The 21,212-nt window shown below is 44.4% G+C and overlaps 1 protein-coding gene across 1 annotated transcript; it reads left to right on the top strand.

Annotated features, from left to right (window-relative positions):
* The first annotated feature begins 1,280 nt into the window (after positions 1 to 1,280).
* LOC123122306 (nucleolar complex protein 2 homolog) lies at positions 1,281 to 5,927 on the top strand. Its single transcript, XM_044542493.1, has 12 exons — positions 1,281 to 1,439; positions 1,531 to 1,664; positions 2,525 to 2,596; positions 2,682 to 3,191; positions 3,292 to 3,606; positions 3,705 to 3,761; positions 3,996 to 4,325; positions 4,401 to 4,607; positions 4,693 to 4,779; positions 4,936 to 5,030; positions 5,227 to 5,361; positions 5,450 to 5,927. Exons 1-12 carry the CDS (start codon positions 1,418 to 1,420, stop codon positions 5,757 to 5,759), a joined length of 2,274 nt encoding a protein of 757 aa, XP_044398428.1. The 5' UTR covers positions 1,281 to 1,417; the 3' UTR covers positions 5,760 to 5,927.
* The last annotated feature ends 15,285 nt before the right edge of the window (positions 5,928 to 21,212 follow it).

The following is a 21,212-nucleotide window of genomic DNA, read 5'->3' on the forward strand; positions in this document are numbered from 1 at the left end:
GATTCAAATTTGCTTATGGATCAAACAACATTCTGGTTGCATGTCTATAGGGAAACCTAGGAAACAAAAGTTCTTCCCTTCTAAAGGATGATAGATGAGCCGTGCGCCAACATGCCGCAAGATATCAGTGTAAACTGCAAACAAAGATTGAGAGAGCAAAAATTACTCGTTAAATTTGTTAGGAAAATATGCAATTTTTATTTGTTCTTCAATCAATTGCCCAACGGTAATTTGTTTACCCACCGTATGCTATTTTCTCCAAAGAAGCCACTAGCGAAATCTACGGCCCCCGAGTCTATCTTTTATCATATTGTTTTCAGATCTATATTTCCGAAAATCCAAAAATAGTTTGCTGCACTTTTTCTTTACTTGTTTTCTTGTGTTCTTGCTAGATCCATTTATCCAATTTCATACAATTTAATCTATCTTTTTACCGTGTAGGGATTGATAACCTCTCTTACACGTCGGATACAATTATTTGTTCTTTGTGTGCACGTACCGTTTACATAGTGTTACTTAGTTTTTCTACTGGATTGATAACCTTGGTTTCATAACTGAGGGAAATACCTACCGTAGTTGTATTGCATCATCCCTTCCTCTTTGGGAAAATACCGACGCAGTTTCAAGCCGCATTAGCCGCCGGATTCACACGGTGTACAACTGTGTCTCACACGGAAGCACAAACTGTGAAGAACAATTGTGCTTTTCACTTATCAGAGAGTACAACCGGCTTTTCCCTTTTCAGGAGGAAGCACAACTTTACCTCCAAGTGAAGCATAACTGCGCTTCATGAGGATTTTTTTTCAATAAAACCTAGAAAGAACCTAGCAAAACTGAAAAAACCAACAAAAAACTAAAAAATGCGTGAACAAAATTGTGCTCCAGCTGGTGCGCCCAGTGCAGGACACTTGACAACAACGCACCACACGACATGACCTCGTGTAGCCCTCGCTCCCACCGGGAAGGACCCCTGGGAGTAATCATCGGTTAGTCGCTCCTCTGCAACGATCCATGTTCAAGCTTAATTTATGGTCAGTGCAATTCAGAACTTTTTTTGTTTGTTTTATTTATTAAGAATAGAAAAAACACCCATTTGGCTTACTTTTGAGAAAAAAAAACATCCATTTAGCTTTTTTTTTGAGACAAAACATCCATTTAGCTTTTTTTTTACATCCATCTATTTTTTATTATTTTTTTGAGAAATTGACATCCATTTAGCTGGGTGGTCTCAATTTCTAATCGGGCCTTCTTCTGCGGTCCGAAAGCCCAAGACGCTCGCGCAACCCAACTCTCCCCAGCCTTCACCTGTCTCTCTGCCCGCGCTGTCTCTCTCTCCCTCGCCTGTTTCGGCAACCAGCACCCTCTAGGGCACCAGCACCACACGCCGCCGCCGCCGCCGCCGCCGCCGCCGCTCGCCATGTCCGACTCCGACGAATACGGTGCGATTCCCATCCCTTCTCGTCCCCTTCCCCTGCTATCTACTCCTTCGTTTTTCTGATCGACTCGCTCCTCTCTTCGTGTGACGTTCAGTGGACCTGCCGGTCTCGGACGAGGAAGAGGATGAGTGGGAGGATGGAGACGAAGCTGAGGAGGAGGAGGTGCAGGGAAGCTCTAAGAAGAAGGCCAAGCAGCACGTCGACCAACTCAAGAGGCTGCAGGAAAAGGTTCGTCTCCTGTCCGTCTCATCTTCTGGTTTCTGCTCCGTCCTTCAGTGGAATCTTATTTTTGCAATCGATTAATGGTCGCTGGTTAGTACTCCCAGGATACTCATGCCTGACAAATTTTGGACGCACCGAATTCAGGCTGCAGTCATTGTAAGAGTTGCACATACAGTTTGTCATTCGTATCAATGGTAGTCTGGTAACTTAAAAGAATGACAGTAAATAAACTCTGAATCGCACTGACCATTCTAAGCAACGAACGCTTTAAGCATGTTGCAACTTGGATTGTTGATTTACAGAGGTAATAATCTTGAGAGATGTGACAAAGGCGGTTTGTCATTTTGTATGGAGTGCCTTATGTTCACTAGCTTCAGCTGCACTGTAGTTGTTATGAATGAAACTGAAACTGTACGTGTTAGGCGCACCCATGCTCTAACATAAGTAGTTCCATTGAATTAAAATTCCAAATTTATAATTTGAAGCCTTAACTGGACCCTTTTCACCGAAAAGAATATGCCATTGACTTAACATTTGGATAGTCTTCTTATGCTTTAACTAATAAGCTCCCCACTGTTGATTTGTTTTTTCTGTTGTCGACTGGACATGTGATTGATGCGTAAAGAGAATTCGTCCCTAATTGTTTGATGTCTTTTGGTTAGCTTTGGTTGGTTTGCTTGTGCAATTCCTTTTTGATATCTGTATGGACTCTGGTTACACATGTCACAGCCACAGCCAGGAGCTTAATTCTGGTTTTTCAGTTTGTTCTTCTTTTCTTCGTATTTTGTAACCACTAATTTTCTTCTCTGTGCTGTTGAGTTACTGTTGACTGCTTATGAAACTTACGGAGCTTTTTTTTTTTGTAGGATCCCGAGTTCTTTAAATATTTGGAAGAGTGTGATAAAGAGCTCTTGGAATTCAATGATGATGACATCGCTGTAAGATGAATTTTACTCTTTTTACTTGCAATAATCCTTCTTCTCCCTGTAGAAGTTTATATGAGTTGGGTTGCTTTGTGTTTAGGATGATCAAGAAAGTGACGAGGAACCTAAATCTGTCCCTAAGGAGGAGCCAAAAGAAAGTGTTAAACCAATTACGATGGAAATGGTTGATTCCTGGTGCAAAGGGGCCGAAGATGGGAAGATAGGATCTATCAGGTCTATTCTTCAAGCCTTCAGGAGAGCTTGCCATTATGGCGAGGACAGTGGGGACAATTCAGCACCAAAATTCAGTGTCATGTCCGGTAGTGTACTCGACAAAGTCATGCACTACGTTTTGAAGAACATGGATAGCATCCTTCGCCAATTACTCGGTGCCCCTAGCTCTGGAGGGAAGAAAGAGAAAATCAGTGAGCTGATGATGACTAATTCATGGAAGAGGAATGGCAATCTAATGAGGGTGTATCTTGTCAATGCACTCCATATGATAACCGAGATGACTGATGACCAAATGATCGCATTTACTATTCTCCGTGTCAGAGCATCAGCTGTTTTTCTGGCAGCCTTCCCTTCTCTCCTTAGGAAGTATGTTAAGGTGCGTTAGCTTTGCCTTCTCATTTCATTTTAAGTAGCTTTCAGCATTACTCTGATGTCCATCTGACAAGAATTTTCTCAACTTGGTGGTGTTATTTTAGACCCTGTTGTATACCTGGGCTAGAGGTCGAGGTGCCATGCCCTTTATTTCGTTTTTGTTCCTCCGAGACTTGTGTGTTCAAGTAGGTCCGGATTGCCTTGACACATGCCTCAAGGGTATCTACAAGGCTTATTTGGTGAACTGCAAGTTGTCCAAGTCTATCAGCGGATCGAAACTGCAGCACATTCAATTTCTTGGGAATTGTGTCAAAGAATTGTATATCGTGGACCCTCAAAGTGCTTATCAACATGCTTTTGTTTTCATTCGTCAGTTGGCAGTTATCCTAAGAGGTGCTCTTACCGAAAGAGGACCAAAGGTATTTTGTCCATTGAACTGTCATGTTCATATGCTAGAACTGCATTTATTACTTGTGATCTGACAGAGTTTTTTTGGTTCTTGTTTCATCTTTTGAAGACATCAAAGGACAAAAAGCAGAAAGAAAGAAACAAACCAACGAACAAACAGCTGGAGGTACTATTTCTATTAGTCTTTGCCAAGTATTTTCTTGTATTTTGGAAACACAAGTGTTGTCTGCTCATAGGAGGGATATCATTCTTTTAGATTATTTGCTGACAACAGCTCATTTTGGCTAATTCTATTGGTTCCTTTCGTATGTTAGTTTGATATTTTTTGTTGTCAATCAGACAAAAAGAGGAACGTTTTCCTGTTGTGAACTGATGATAAGCTTACATTGTTCTTGTGCAGAAATCCTACCAAAAAGTTTATGATTGGCAATTTATATTCTGCCTTGAGCTTTGGACAGGTGTTGTGTGTGGATGTAGTTCTGAGGAAGATTTCCGGCCTTTGGCCTATCCGTTAACCCAGATAATACACGGTGTAGCATGTCTTGTACCGAGTGCACGTTACTTCCCTGTACGCATTAGATGTGTAAAGATGCTTAATTGCATTGCCGAAGCCACCGGTACCTTTATTCCGGTGTCCTCTCTGTTGCTTGATATGCTAGAAATGAAAGAACTTAGAGGCCGTCCAGATGGTGGTGTTGGCAAAGCAGTGAATATGTTCAATGTTAAACAGGTTTGTTTCCTTGTAACACAATTCTATGGGGACATGCCTCTGAAAACAAACATATAACAGGTAGTCCTCTTACAGGTAGATAAGAAAATGGTGAAGACACGTGCCTTTCAGGAAGCTTGCATTTACTCTGTGGTTGATGAGCTGGCTAAGCATTTGGCGCAGTGGAGCTACTCTGTTGCCTTCATCGAGATGTCCTTTTTGCCACTTGTTCAACTTCGGAACTTTTGCAAAACCATCAAGGCTGACAGATTTCGAAAAGAGATGAAGGATCTTATTCGTCAGGTTTGCTAAGCATGTATAAAAGAATATTTTAACTATATATAGTACTTGATTGATCGCATGTGCTGATTTCCGTTTCTGATTCCAGGTAGAGGCAAATGTTGAGTACATAAGCTCAAAGCGTGCCGGAATTACATTCCCCCCCAATGATCCAGCTGTAGATTCATTTCTACAGGTATAGGTGGTCCTGTTGGCTTTGCTATCTGGACACTATTTATTACTCCCTCTGTTCACAAATGTAAGATGTTTACATTTGTGAACAGAGGGAGTAGTATATTTTGATTCTTGTGCAGTTGTGTTTGTTAAAACATATAATATTCTTTCCCAACAGGCTGAGAAGGAAGTACGGTCAAGCCCTCTCTCAGAATATGTTGCTACTCTACATCAGAGAGCACAGAACAGAATCGATTCTTTGGATGAGACAAGGTTAGTTCCGTCGATGCTTGTGTATAATACCATAAAGCAAATTACCGCATTATCATTGAGTGACTTCCAATCTTCCATCATCTTACCACACACCATACTTAAGTAATTTGTATGACTAAATGTACTCATGCACTCTCATGTTCCGAGTAAATGTATTGATTAATGCTATTTACTAATTCATTCCTTTGTGTACCAGTGTTATCGTGGGTGCAGAGTCCTCTACCTTTTCGAAGAGGCTATCAGAGGCACAGAAGCAACAGGAGGAACATGATGATAGTGAAGAACCCATTGCTTTCAGTAAGAACTTGTTGGCGGAGAAGAAGAAAACAAAGTATGTTCAAACCTTTACCCTTCTTTCCTGGTCGGTTTCCTTGCGTGCGCAAGGCATGATGTTTACCTCCTCTCCTTTCCTGGTGCAGAGCTGCAAAGGAGAAGAGCAAGAAACGAGCCCGTGACGACGATGATGTGCCTGCGGAGGAGGATGTGGTTGAGGATTTGATCTTGAGTTCGGACGAGGAAGCGGAAGATGAGGACGATGGCCTCGGATCAGACGAGGATGGCTCCGCGCCCGTTGAAGATGACAGCGACGAGGACTTTGTGGACCCAGACAGCGCGTGGAAGAAACAGAAGAAGGAGAAGCTAAAGAAACGGACCAAGTACCAACCGTTGAACAAGGCATCCTCCAAAACCAAAAGGAAACCCCACCCTAAGAAGAAAGCCAAGCATTAATCAAGGTAGAGCTAGGGCTCGGCAAAGACTGTTGACGACGTGCTATGCTTTCATTCATGAGAAACACCTGCTTGTCAGGGAAATTTTGTTTTAAGTTGAGAATTACACAGCTTCCTTTGTCATTTCCATGCATTTATATCAAGGTTATTCATATGCTGCTCGGTTCAACTTTGCCGATATTGATGATTTCATTTCCATACGCTGTTCTCTTGCCTGTTTTTCAGGCTGATTATGTGCCAGACTGCCAGGTACTTTCTAGCTATCTTCACTTGAAACTTTGCTGAGTAGACCACAAAAACTTGCAACATTAAACAGGAAGCAAATGTCCCAGTTTCTGACCATTCCTGTCATTTTCAGCAGGGAATGTAAGCAAGCGTGTACAGGTTATGAAGCTTCGTTTGCCGCCTTGAAATGTTTAGGAAGTTGTTTTTGTACGAAGAGTAAATTTTAGTTTATATTGTGCAAGAGATAGAGTAATGCATATATATACTGAAGAAAGAAGAAGTTTGGGGCACATCAAAGAGAATTCGGTGTACAGCACCGCGGAAATTTCACGGGAACCGGTTTGCCTCCTTAACATCTGCCAAAAAAAATCGCATTTTCGTGAATGCGCAATAGAATAAGTACAGTGGAGGTACAACACACAATGAAAATAGAATAAGTACAATGTAGATATAACACACGGCACAAACACAGGCAGGCGAGAACAAGGTGCGCGGAGCAAAGAGACAAGGGATGCTTGGCCCGAACAGAAATACAACACAACTAACTAAAATCTACCAAGCCTGAACCAAGAGCGACAAAACCAAACCAACAATAAGTCCAACATCGCCAAAGCCAACTTTGGGAACACCGTGAGCGAGTAAGGTGATGCCTTCAAGAAGGAAGACAACACCATTGCCATCCGGCCCGGGGGATCCGGACCTAGGGTTTCCCCTGAGCTCGAAGAGGGGCACAGCTGAACGCCTTGACAATACCTTCAAGAAGGGAAACGACACCCACAGGCATGGCCACTGCCAGCATCGGCAAGCCGAGCAGAGATTTCTCCCTAGCCTGAGGCTGAGCAATCCCATATCCCCCAAATGTGGAATCGACGATGAGGAGGCCAACGCTAGTCGGAACCGCCATGTCGGAAGGAGGTTGGTGTGGCGATGGCACCACCTCCGGGTCCACGAGCATTGGATCTGGCAAAAGCAGAGGCTTTGAGGTAGGGCCGTCGGCGAAGCGAGGACCACCGCGAGGAGAGGCGACGATGACCGGCAAGCAAGGACTGGAGGGGCGCAGATCCGAATTGCCGTGGGCGTAGCCGTCGGGACATCAACGAACCAGACAAACTGGAAGGCGCATCTCCTAGTCGCCGAGGCCGATGCTGCCCGACAGAGGATGCCGGCAGCCCAGAGAGACCGGAGAACGCGGGTTCGGGGCCGAAGTGGCGCCAGCAACTACCCCATCGCGAAGACGCCCCACCTGCCACCACCACTATGGGGGGTGGCTGCACGAGGCGGACCGTGGGGCCAGGATGTAACGAATCCACCCCGCCACCACCATCCCGGGGCGCGGCGCGGCTTCGCCGGCCGGCCCTCTGGCGGTGGCGGGTGGAGGTGGCTTTCCCGGCGGCGGCTAGGGTTCCCCCGTGTCGCCAGGGAGGGCGAAGCGGGGGTGGGTGGGTGTGGGTTTTCGCAAAAAATAATATCATTGACAATATGATTTGCAAAGCAAAAATAAATAAAGTAAGCCCATCTAAAGGAAAACTCAAGCCGCTGACATTCCACGTCAATAACTGAACCGCGTTGGCCCGGCACGCTTCCCGCCCCCGCCATGAGCAGTACTCGTAGTAGTACGAGAGCTCAACAATACCACATCGTTTAATTAGTCAGACTCGGTTTCCTAATCGCCATCCAACTCGCGAGTTCCTCGCACCGATCCTATTATTAATCCAACTCCTTTCCTCCCTAAACCCTCCCGCAGCCTTCCTTCTTCGTTGCGATCACCACTACAAGTTTTATTTACTTGCCAACGAACGAACAGATTGAGTCCACCGCTCTCGACGTAGCCAACGTACGTGCGATACGATCATGCAGTTCCCGTTCCGCCGCGCGCCGGCGTCGCCGGCGCCGATGACGATGCTGTCCCTCCCTGGCAAGACGCCGCAGGGCTTCGCGGAGGACACCTCGGCCGCGGAGGGCGACGGCGACCTGAGGGAGTTGCTACACTGCCGCAGCCGCCTCGTCCAGACCTATTCGGACAAGAAGGGCGCCGCGGCCGTGCGCGGGGACCTTCTCCGCGAGTACGTCCGCAAGCTCGACGCCGTCGCCCCGCGCTTCGACGAGGCGGTCGTACGGCACCAGCTCTGCTTCGCGTGGCGGGACGCCGGGACAATCCGTCGCCGGACGCACACGGCGCTGGCCGCCGAGCGGGCGGTGGCGCTGTTCGCGCTGGCCACGGAGCAGGCCCGCGCGGCGGTGGAAGAGGACAGGCGCGGGGCCGACGGGATACGGCGCGCGTGCTCCGCGCTCTGCGACGCGGCGGGCCTGCTGAGGGCGGCGTCGGAGGGAGGAGACCACTCGGCGAGCTGCCAGCTGCGGCACATGTCCGGCGCGTGCATGGCGGCGTTCGAGGCGTTGATGCTCGCGCAGGCGCTCGAGTGCTACTTCGAGCTCGCCGTCGCCGGGGGCAAGCCGGCCGCGCTGTGCGCCAAGGTCGCCCAGCAGGTGAGCCTGGACTACGACCTGGCGCATCGCTCCATGGCGGCGCACGAGCAGCACCACATCGACAAGTCGTGGCCGGCGAACGCGCAGGCCAAGGCGGCCTACTTCCGCGGCGAGGCGTGCCTGCGGTCGGCGCGGCTGCTGCGCGAGAACGGTGGCGGTGCCGGCGACGGCGTGGGCGAGGCGATCGCGCGGCTGAGGCAGGGGCTGGCGTCCCTGGAGGGCGCCAAGGGCGCGCTCGGGAGGGCGGCGGCGCCGGTGCGGGACGCGGTGAAGCGGCTCAGGAAGGAGGTGGAGGCCGACCTGGCGGCGGCCGAGCAGGACAACTGCAGGATCTACTACGCGCGCGTGCCAACCGCGGCCGCGCTGGCTGAGCTGCCCGGACTGCCGCAGCAGCTCGTGCGGCCCACCGCCGTGGAAAAGATCCTCGAGCGGGGGGCTGTGGACAAGGCGCCGGCGCCGGCGGCGGCTGAAGAAAAAACGAGCTAGCTTAGATTGAGTAGAATCATGTTGTGTTTGTTGATGTTTTTGATTTGGGAGGGCTGTCCATCCTGCATGAGATGTGAAACCGTACAAATGTGCATCTTCCCTTCCCTCGTTCGATGCTGGCTACCGCGTGAGGCTCCGTTCCGAAATCAGTAGTTAGACGAGATCTTCCATTGCCGTCCTCCGACGGCTCCCCTCCGCCGGTGACCTCGGTCGTCGGTGGTGAGGAGTCGTCGGATTCACGCATGTGGACTGGTTTACTTCTTTGTAGTTTAGATTTTATTTAGAATGTAGTCTATATTTTTAGGTTGTCCATCGTCTAGTTTTGGCGGCGACGATGATGACGCTGAATAAAGATTATTCAGATTCTTCCCGATGAGGCCATCGGTCATGTGGCTGGGGATGCATTTAAAAACCAGTATGTTCAAGTAAGGATGGCATAGCGGCACCGGCATCCTCGTGGTGGACCTGTGTCCTCGGACTCAGCCGTTGCGACGGTGTTTGCTCCAGCGTTGGCGCGGAGTTTGGGAGGTAGTATAGGAGCAGATGCAGACTGCATCTACGACATGTGAAAGACGAAACGTGTGCTAGGTTCACGGATCGTGGATGACATGTATGGTTTTGTTCTTCGGCGTCTTAGTTGTGGTGGGATGCAAGATCTGGAGTTCGATCACGTCTTCGGGGTGTTGTCACAGTCTGATTCGTTCAACAGGAAGGGCTTCACTTTTGGTGAGCCACCTTCGACGTCCGCAAAGCTGCATATCAACGACGGAGCCGCATCGAGCTCGGGTGAGGAGGTGATTCCTCATTCTTTTCTTCAGTGGCTGTTGTGGTGGGGATGAAGACAGGTGACGGACGTTGGTATCAAGCTCAAGGATGTGCTGCTATCTTTTTAGTTTTGTTGTGTCGGTTCTTACATGACTTGTACTTTGATCTTTATGATATGAATGAGACATGTATTACCATGAAAAAAATACGAGAGAACCGCTTCACCGCGTGATCGAGTCATGGGGGCAATGACTCACTTGTCAAGACAAAAAAAATTATGGATGGGTCTAGCTGGTGGCTGGCTGCCCACTAGCCCTCCGTGGTGGCCGGCTGAAAAAGGTAAGTTTTTGTCTCCCTGACTCATATTAGGAAAAGTAAACATGTGTGGTCATATGTGAAGAGGATAAATAATTGCAAAACATCCATGTGAACGGATGTGAACGCACTTAATTCGTGTTTTTAGTTTTTTTTTTAAAAACCATAACTTTCAAACCGCGCATCGAAATTAAGATTCGTTTTCACTGTTGGAACCCTCGCGACGTGCTCTTCGAAACAAGATCCCGCATGTGTATGTTTCGACGAAATTTTTTTTGTGCAATTTTCTCTCCGTTTTGTGCAACTGCCTAGCCGTCGATGTGCAACTACCTAACAGGGATGTGCAACTTTTCTCCTACACCGTAGGCGTGCAATTTTCAATTATGGTACATCCATCCTCAAACTATCTCCTTCTAGTGAGATGTGCAACTTCGTTTGTTGCCCAGGCCAACTGCATAGTAGTTGATGTGCAAATTCCCCCCGCCCTGTGTATGTGCTTCACCGTATGCTGCATCGGCCAATGGCCTAATAGTGGATGTGCAACTTCGGATACTGTCACGGTCAACTGTCTAACAGTGATGTGCAACTTTCTCTCGTACCCCCATGGATGTGTAGTTTCCCTGCTAGCACCCGGCCCAAACCACCCATGCTTGTGAGATTTGCAACTTTAGCACTCTATTTATATGCAACTTTTCAATACCCTCATGAATGCCAAATTTTCACCATTCAACTATCTCTGCTAGTGAGATGTGCAACTTCATATGTTGCCCTGGCCAACTACCTAGCAGATAAAGGAAATATGCCCTAGAGGCAATAATAAAGTTATTATTTATATTTTCTTATATCATGATAAATGTTTATTATTCATGCTAGAATTGTATTAACCTGAAACTTAGTACACGTGTGAATACATAGACAAAACATAGTGTCCCTAGTATGCCTCTACTTGACTAGCTCGTTAATCAAAGATGGTTATGTTTCCTAACCATAGACATGTGTTGTCATTTGATGAACGAGATCACATCATTAGGAGAATGATGTGATGGACATGACCCATCCGTTAGCTTAGCATTATGATCGTTATAGTTTCATTGCTACTGCTCTCTTCATGACTTATACATGTTCCTCAGACTATGAGATTATGCAACTCCCGAATACCGGAGGAACATTTTGTGTGCTACCAAATGTCACAACGTAAAAGGGTGATTATACAGGTGCTCTACAGGTGTCTCTGAAGGTGTTTGTTGGGTTGACATAGATAGAGATTAGGATTTGTCACTCCGTGTTTCGGAAAGGTATCTCTGGGCCCTCTCGGTAATGCTCATCACTATAAGCCTTGCAAGTATTGTAAATAAAGTTAGTTACGGGATGAAGTATTACGGAACGAGTAAAGAGACTTGCCAGTAACGAGATTGAACTAGGTATGATGATACCGACGATTGAATCTCGGGCAAGTAACATACCGATGACAAAGGGAACAACGTATGTTGTTATGCGGTTTGACCGATAAAGATCTTCGTAGAATATGTAGGAGCCAATATGAGCATCCAGGCTCAGCTATTGGTTATTGACCGAAGATGTGTCTCGGTCATGTATACATAGTTCTCGAACCTGTAGGGTCCGCACGCTTAACGTTCGATGACGATTTGTATTATGAGTTATGTGTTTTGATGACCGAAGTTTGTTCAGAGTCCCGAATGAGATAAAAGACATGACGAGGAGTCTCGAAATGGTCGATAACAGATAAATGTTTATATTGGACGACTATATTCGGACACGGGAAGTGTTCCGGAGAAGTTTTGGATAAAACCGGAGTCCCGGAGGGTTACCGGAACCCCTCGGGGGAACTAATGGGCCTCATGGGCCTTGGTGGAGAGAGAGAGGGGTGGCTAGGGCAGGCCGTGCGCCCCTCCCCCTTGGGTCCGAATTCGACTAGGGAAGGGGGGGGGGCGGCGCCCCCCTTTCCTTCTCCCTCTCCCTCTCCTTCCTTCCCCCTCTCTCCCTCTTGGTGGAATCCTACTAGGACTAGTAGTCCTAGTAGGACTCCCCTTGTGGGGCGCGCCCTAGGAGGGCCGGCCGACCTCCCCTTGCTCCTTTATATACGGGGGCAGGGGGCACCCTAGAACACACAAGTTGATCTTTTAGCCGTGTGCGATGCCCCCCTCCATAGTTACACACCTCGGTCATATCGTCATAGTGCTTAGGCGAAGCCCTGCGCCGGTAACTTCATCATCACCGTCGTCACGCCGTCATGCTGACGAAACTCTCCTTCGGCCTCAACTAGATCAAGAGTACAAGGGACGTCATCGAGTTGAACGTGTGCTAAACGCGAAGGTGCCGTACGTTCGGTACTTGGATCGGTTGGATCGTGAAGACGTTCGATTACATCAACCACGTTAACTAACGCTTCCGCTTTCGGTCTACAAGGGTACGTGGACACACTCTTGATAACCCACAAGTATAGGGGATCGCAACAGTTTTCCAGGGTAGAGTATTCAACCCAAATTTATTGATTCGACACAAGGGGAGCCAAAGAATATTCTCAAGTATTAGCAGTTGAGTTGTCAATTCAACCACACCTGGATAACTTAGTATCTGCAGCAAAGTATTTAGTAGCAAAGTACTAGTATGGAAGTAACGGTAACAGTAGCAAAAGTAGCAGTAGCAGTTTTGTATTATTGTAACAGCAGCAACCGTAAAGTAAATAAGCAAAGCACAATATGTGAAAAGCTCGTAGGCATTGGATCAGTGATGGATAATTATGTCGGATGCGATTCCTTATGTAATAGTTATAACATAGGGTGACACAGAACTAGCTCCAGTTCATCAATGTAATGTAGGCATGTATTCCGAATATAGTCATACGTGCTTGTGGAAAAGAACTTGCATGCCATCTTTTGTCCTACCCTCCCGTGGCAGCGGGGTCCTAATGGAAACTAAGGGATATTAAGGCCTCCTTTTAATAGAGTATCGGACCAAAGCATTAACACATAGTGAATACATGAACTCCTCAAACTACGGTCATCACCGAGAAGTATCCCGATTATTGTCACTTCGGGGTTGTCGGATCATAACACATAATAGGTGACTATAGACTTGCAAGATAGGATCAAGAACTCACATATATTCATGAAAACATAATAGGTTCAGATCTGAAATCATGGCACTCGGGCCCTAGTGACAAGCATTAAGCATAGCAAAGTCATAGCAACATCAATCTTAGAACATATTGGATACTAGGGATCAAACCCTAACAAAACTAACTTGATTACATGGTAAATCTCATCCAACCCATCACCGCCCAGCAAGCCTACAATGGAATTACTCACGCACGGCGGTGAGCATTATGAAATTGGTGATGAAGGATGGTTGATGATGACGACGGCGTCGAATCCCCTTCTCCGGAGCCCCGAACGGACTCCAGATCAGCCCTCCCGAGAGAGGTTAGGGCTTGGCGGTGGCTCCATATCATAAAATGCAATGAATCTTTCTCCCTGATTTTTTTCTCCGTGAAAGTGAATATATATGGAGTTAACGTCGGTGGAAGTCCAGGGGGCCCACGAGGCAGGGGGGCGCGCCCTAGTGGGGGACGCCCCCCACCCTTGTGGACAGGGTGTGAGCCCCCTGGTGCTGATTCTTTCGCCAGTATTTTTTTATTAATTCTGAAAAGTTGCTCCGTGGATTTTCAGGTCATTCCGAGAACTTTTATTTCTGCACAAAAATAACACCATGGCAGTTCTGCTGAAAACAACATCAGTCCGGGTTAGCTCCATTCAAATCATGCAAGTTAGAGTCCAAAATAAGGGCAAAAGTGTTTGGAAAAGTAGATACGATGGAGACGTATCAACTACCCCAAGCTTAAACATTTGCTTGTCCTAAAGAAATTCAGTTGACAAACTAAAAGTGATAAAGAAAAACTTTTACAAACTCTGTTTGCTCTTGTCGTTGCAAATATGTAAAACCAGCATTCAAGTTTTCAGCCAAGATTATGAACTAACCATATTCACAATAACACTTAGGTCTCATGTTTACTTATATCAATGGCATAATCAACTAGCGAGCAATAATAATAAATCTTGGATGACCATACTTTCTCAAAACAATCATAATATGATATAACAAGATGGTATCTCGTTAGCCCTTTCTGGGACCGCAAAATATAAATGCAGAGCACCTTTAAAGATCAAGGACTGACTAAACATTGTAATTCATGGTAAAAGAGATCCAGTCATAGTCATACCCAATATAAACTAATAGTAATGCATGCAAATGACAACGATGCTCTCCAGTGGGTGCTTTTTAATAAGAGGATGATGACTCAACATAAAAGTAAATAGATAGTCCCTTCACAGAGGGAAGCAGGGATTTGTAGAGGTGCCAGAGCTCGATTTTGAAATAGAGATAAATAACATTTTGAGCGGTATACTTTCACTGTCAACATAACAACTGAGAGATCTCGATATCTTCCATGCTACACACATTATAGGCGGTTCCCAAACAGAATGGTAAAGTTTATACTCCCCCTCCACCAACAAGCATCAATCCATGGCTTGCCCGAAACAACGGGTGCCTCCAACTAACAATAATCATGGGGGAGTTTTGTTTAATTATTTTGATTAGATTTGAGCATGGGACTGGGCATCTCGATGACCAGCCATTTTCTCGTGAATGAGGAGCAGAGTCCACTCCTCTTGAGAATAACCCGCCTAACATGGAAGATACAGACATCCCTAGTTGATACATGAGCTGTTCGAGAATACAAAACATAATTTCATTTGAAGGTTTGGAGTTTGGCACATACAAATTTACTTGGAACGGCAGGTAGATACCGCATATAGGAAGGTATAGTGGACTCATATGGAATAACTTTGGGGTTTATGGAGTTTGGATGCACAAGCAGTATTCCCGCTTAGTACATGTGAAGGCTAGAAAGGGACTGGGAAGCGACCAACTAGAGAGCGACAACAGTCATGAACATGCATTAAAATTAATCAACACTGAGTGCAAGCATGAGTAGAATATAATCCACCATGAACATAAATATCGTGAAGGCTATGTTGATTTTGTTTCAACTACACGCGTGAACATGTGCCAAGTCAAGTCAGTCGAATAATTCAAAGGAGGATACCACACTATCATACCACATCACAACCATTTTAATAGCATGTTGGCACGCAAGGTAAACCATTATAAACTCCTAGATAATTAAGCATGGCATAAGCAACTATAATCTCTAATTATCATTGCAGACATGTTTATTCATAATAGGCTGAATCAGGAACGATGAACTAATCATATTTACAAAAACAAGAAAGGTCGAGTTCATACCAGCTTCTCTCATCTCAATCAGTCCATCATATATCGTCATTATTGCCTTTCACTTGCACGACCGAACGGTGTGGATAATAATAATAGTGCACGTGCATGGGACTAAGCTGGAATCTGCAAGCATTCAATTCAAGGGAGAAGACAAGGTAATATGGGCTCTTGGTTAAATAAACAATAAAGCATATGAGAGCCAGTTAACATTTTCATTACGGTCTTCTCCTCTCGACCCCCAAAGAAAAGAAAGGAAATAAAACTGTTTACACGGGAAAGCTCCCAACAAGCAAAAGAAGAACGAGAAATCTTTTTGAGTTTTCTTTTAATTACTACTACAAGCATGGAAAGTAAACTAACTAATTTTTTTTGGTTTTTCTTCAGGTTTATCAAACACACAAGAAGAAAGCTAGAAAAAGAAAATTAACTAGCATGGATGGTACAATGGAAGAGTATGAGCACCGACAACTAGAATGAGTGTGTGAACATAAATGTAATGTCAGTGAGAAATACGTACCCTCCCAAGCTTAGGATTTTGGCCTAAGTTGGTCTATGCCCATGGATCATGACTACTCTCTCCGGTGTACTGAGGAGTGTCGTCCTGGTACCACTGGCTGGCAATCTCCTCCGGATCCCACTGATAGCAAGATGGTCGATAAGGGTCAAGTGGTGGTTGATACGTCTCCGTCGTATCTATAATTTTTGATTGTTCCATGCCAATATTCTTCAACTTTCATATACTTTTGGCAACTTTTTATACTATTTTTGGGACTAACATATTGATCCAGTGCCCAGTGCCAGTTCTTGTTTGTTGCATGTTTTATGTTTCGCAGAAAACCCATATCAAATGGAGTCTAAACGGGATAAAAACGGACGGAGAATTATTTTGGAATATTTATGATTTTTGGGAAGTAAAATCAATGCGAGGCGGTGCCCGAGGGGGCGAAGAGATAGGGGGGCGCGCCCTAGGGAGGCAGGCGCGCCCTGGACTCTCCTGGGCCCCCATAAGGCGGTTGACGCTCTTCTTTTGCCACAAGAAAGCTAATTTTATGAGAAGGATCCGGGCGAAAGATTCACCCCAATCGGAGTTACGGATCTCCGGATATAAAAAAAACGGTGAGAGGGCAGAATCTGAGAACGCAGAAACAGAGAGAGACAGAGAGATAGATCCAATCTCGGAGGGGCTCTTGCCCATCCCAAGCCATGGAAGCCAAGGACCAGAGGGGAAACCCTTCTCCCATCTAGGGAGAAGGTCAAGGAAGAAGAAGAAGAAGAAGAAGGGGGGCTCTCTCCCCCTTGCTTCCGGTGGCACCGGAACACCGTCAGGGGCCATTATCATCACCGCGATCTTCACCAAGACCTCCGCCATATTCACCAACATCTCCATCACCTTCCCCCATCTATATCCAGCGGTCCACTCTCCCGCAACCCGCTGTACCCTCTACTTGAACATGGTGCTTTATGCTTCATATTATTATCCAATGATGTGTTGCCATCCTATGATGTCTGAGTAGATTTTCATTGTCCTATCGGTGATTGATGAATTGTTATGATTGGTTTAAATTGCATGTTTTATTATTGGTGCTGTCCTATTATGCCCTCCATGTCACGCAAGCGTGAGGGATTCCCACTGTAGGGTTTGTAATATGTTCATGATTTGCTTATGGTGGGTGGCGTGAGTGACAGAAGCACATACCCGAGTAAGTAGGTTGTTTGCGTATGGAATAAAGGGGACTTGATACTTTAATGCTATGGTTGGGTTTTACCTTAATGATCTTTAGTAGTTGCGGATGCTTTCTAGAGTTCCAATCATAAGTGCATATGATCCAAGAAGAGAAAGTATGTTAGCTTATGCCTCTCCCTCAAATAGAATTGTAATAGTGATTACCGGTCTAGTAACGTAGTCAATTGCTTAGGGACAATTCCACAACTCCTACCACCACTTTTCCACACTCGCTATATTTACTTTATTGCTCTTTATCTAAACAGCCCCTAGTTTATATTTACGTGCTCTTTATTATCTTGCAAACCTATCCTTTCACACCTACAAAGTACTTCTGGTTTCATACTTGTTCTAGGTAAAGCGAACACTAAGCGAGTGTAGAGTCGTATCAGTGGCAGATAGGACTTGAGAGAATATTTGTTCTACCTTTAGCTCCTCGTTGGGTTCGACACTCTTACTTATCAAAAGAGGCTACAATTATCCCGTATACTTGCGGGTTATCAAGACCTTTTTCTGGCGCCGTTGTCGGGAGTCATAGCGTGGGGTGAATATTCTCGTGTGTGCTTGTTTGCTTTATCACTAAGTAATTTTTATTTGATGTTCTTAGTTGTTTTCTATCTTTAGTTATGGGTAGGAAACGCAAAATACCAAAAAAATTAGTTGTACCTACTGAACCAATGGTTGAAGAACCACTCAAAATCTATCACACTCCTGAAGCTTTTTACCTGGATCAGCTTCGATCCCTTTGTGCTCGTGCTGAAAGCCCAACTAGCTTAGTTGAGGGCAAATCTTTAGATGAGCATGCTTGTTATATGTGACACCATATATCTGAAAAAGGGAAACTTTTACTGGATCAAATTCATCGTTTGCAATGCTATGCTTGGACTTTATGTGAAATATATGATGTTACTTGTTGTTCTAAAAACCCTAAGAAACACCTTCCCTACCAATGTGAGTTTATTGATAATGGAATCGTACCTTCGTATGCTAAGGGTGTTTATAATTACTATGATGTTCAACAAATTGTAGAATTTGTTGCTTTTAAGGGTGCTTATGAAATTGCTTCTTTGATTGAAAAGTATGATGCCACTCTTTACAAATCTGAAAATTTTGCCATACTTGAATATTGTTATGATAATTATGCTTCTAATGCCTATGTTAAACTATATATTGAGAAATTCTCCGCTGTCCAAGAAGAGATTAATATTTTGCAGGAAGCTATGGAAGAAGAAATGATGAAACTATGAGCTCATTGGATGAAAAAGATGGTGAGGAGAGCGAAGAACAAAAGGAGGAAGAGCGGATTAGCTACCCGTGCGCACCTTCTAATGAGAGTAACTCTTTAACTCATACATTGTTTGATTCCCCTTCGTGCTTACCGAAGGATGATTGCTATGATGATTGTTATGATCCCATTGATTCTCTTGAAATATCCCTTTTTGATGATGCTTGCTATGCTTGTGGCTAGGATGCCAATATGAATTATGCTTATGGAGATGAACTTGCTATAGTTCCTTATGTTAAACATGAAATTGTTGCTATTGCACCCACACATGATAGTCCTATTATCTTTTTGAATTCTCCAAACTACACTATATCGGAGAAGTTTGTGCTTATTAAGGATTATATTGATGGGTTGCGTTTTACTACTACACATGATGATTTGATAGACATAATATGCATGTGCTTGCTGCTCCTACTTGCAATTATTATGAGAGAGGAACTATATCTCCACCTCTCTATGTTTCCAATATGATAGAATTGCAAGAAACTGCTTATACTATGCATTGGCCTTTACTATGTGTACATGAATTGTTCTTTTATGACATGCCGATGCATAGGAAGAGAGTTAGACTTCGCTGTTACATGATATATGTTACTTTGTGCTCACTACTAAATTACAAATCATTGTTAATTAAAATTGGCTTTGATATACCTTGGGATCCGGGTGGATCCATTACTTGAGCACTATATGCCTAGCTTAATGGCTTTAAAGGAAGCGCTGCCAGGAAGACAACCCAAAAGTTTTAGAGAGTCATTTATTTCTGTTGAGTGCTTTTATATAGTTTAAAAACAAAAAATATAAAGAGGGGAACCCAAAACTTTTCAAAAAGGAAAGTGAAAGTAAGAAAGACAAGCATTGTTGAAGTGGGAGAGCTCCGTGAACTTTGTTCATGCTCACGGAAACTTTGTGAATCTTAATTACAGAAACTCTTCATCAAAAATAATTGGGACATTTACATCTATGCCCTTAACTCAAACCCACTACTCAGTTTTGCCCCTAATTTTTAGGTATGCTCAGTTTTGCCCCTCCGCCATTAGTGTCACTTATAGAAATGCCCTCTTGCGTCGTTACCGTCTGGTCAAAGGACTTTGACCACCCAGAAAAAAATAGCAAAAAAATCAAAAAAATCTGAATTTTTGTGGGATCGAAGATAGTCATGTCCGCAAGGCACATGCAAATTTGTGTGTCGTTCGGACACTCTGAGAGCTCGTGGCAAAGGAAATCATAAATTTTGTACGCATGTGAACAGTAAATTCAAAAAAATAGAAAAAAATAAAAAAAATATGAGATTTTGTGGGACTGAAGATACTTAGGTGCACAAGATGTGTGCACATTTTTGTTGTTTTTGGACACCGTAGGAGCTCGTAGGAGCTAAACTTTGTTTTTTTCTCCGCGAGATCCTACAATGTCCAAACACAACAAAAATGTGCACACATCTTGTGCACCTAAGTATCTTCAGTCCCCCAAAATTTCATATTTTTTTGATTTTTTTTCTATTTTTTTGAATTTACTGTTCACATGCATACAAAATTTATGATTTCTTTTGCCACGAGATCCCAGGGTGTCCGAACGACACACAAATTTGCACGTGCCTTGCGGACATGACTATCTTCGATCCCACAAAATTTCAGATTTTTTTGGATTTTTTGCTATTTTTTTCTGGGTGGTCAAAGTTTTTTGACCAGACAGTAACGGCGCAAGAGGGCATTTCTATAAGTGACACTAACGGCGGGGGGGGGGGGGGGGGCAAAACTGAGCATACCTAAAAATTAGGGGCAAAATAATTATCCCCTTGTACAATTCCATTGTATTATAAAAATAATGTGCCAAGGTTTGCCTTTAGGATGTTTACAATGCTTGTTGGTTTGTACGGTGTAGGACAGAAACTTTGGCTGTAGTGCGTGATTTTACATTTTTAACTGGAACGTCGAATGGTTCTGTTTCTTTTTGCACTGTCTTGATGTACAAATTTTTTATTTTTCCTAATTTTGGTAAAATTTTTGGGGTACCAGAAGTATGGTGAATGTTCATATTGCTACAGACTGTTCTGTTTTTGACAGATTCTGTTTTTGATGCATAGTTTGCTTGTTTTGATGAATCTATCAATTTAAATCAGTGATTAGGCCATGGAAAAGTTATGTTACAGTAGACACAATGGAAAAACAAAATATGAATTGGTTTGCTACAATACTTAGAGTAGTGATTTGCTTTATTATACTAACGGATATTACCGAGTTTTCTGTTGAAGTTTTGTGTGGATGAAGTGTCTAATCGAGGAGGTCTCGATATGAGGAAAAGGAAGAGAGGAAAGAGCTCAAGCTTGAGGATTCTCAAGTAACCACAAGTAAATATTCAAGGAGACTCAAGCGTCTAAGCTTGGGGATGCCCCGGAAGGCATCCCCTCTTTCTTTAACAAGTATCGGTATGTTTTCGTATTCGTTTCGTTCATGCGATATGTGCAAGTCTTGGAGCGTCTTTTGCATTTAGTTTTCACTTTTCTTTTATGCACCATGCTAGTATGAGATAGTCCTTGGTTGATTTATAGAATGCTCATTGCACTTCACTTAAATCTTTTGAGTACGGCTTTATAGAATGCTTCATGTGCTTCACTTATATCATTTGAAGTCTGGATTGCCTGTTTCTCTTCACATAGAAAACCGCCATTTGTAGAATGCTCTTTTGCTTCACTTATATTTGTTAGAGCGTGGGCATATCTTTTTTAGAAAAAATTAAACTCTCTTGCTTCACTTATATCAATTTAGAGAGATGACAGGAATTGGTCATTCACATGGTTAGTCATAAAATTCTACATAAACTTGTAGATCGCTGAATATGATATGTTTGATTCC

The sequence above is a fragment of the Triticum aestivum genome, chromosome 1B, assembly GCF_018294505.1.
Source record: "Triticum aestivum cultivar Chinese Spring chromosome 1B, IWGSC CS RefSeq v2.1, whole genome shotgun sequence".
NCBI lineage: Eukaryota > Viridiplantae > Streptophyta > Magnoliopsida > Poales > Poaceae > Triticum > Triticum aestivum.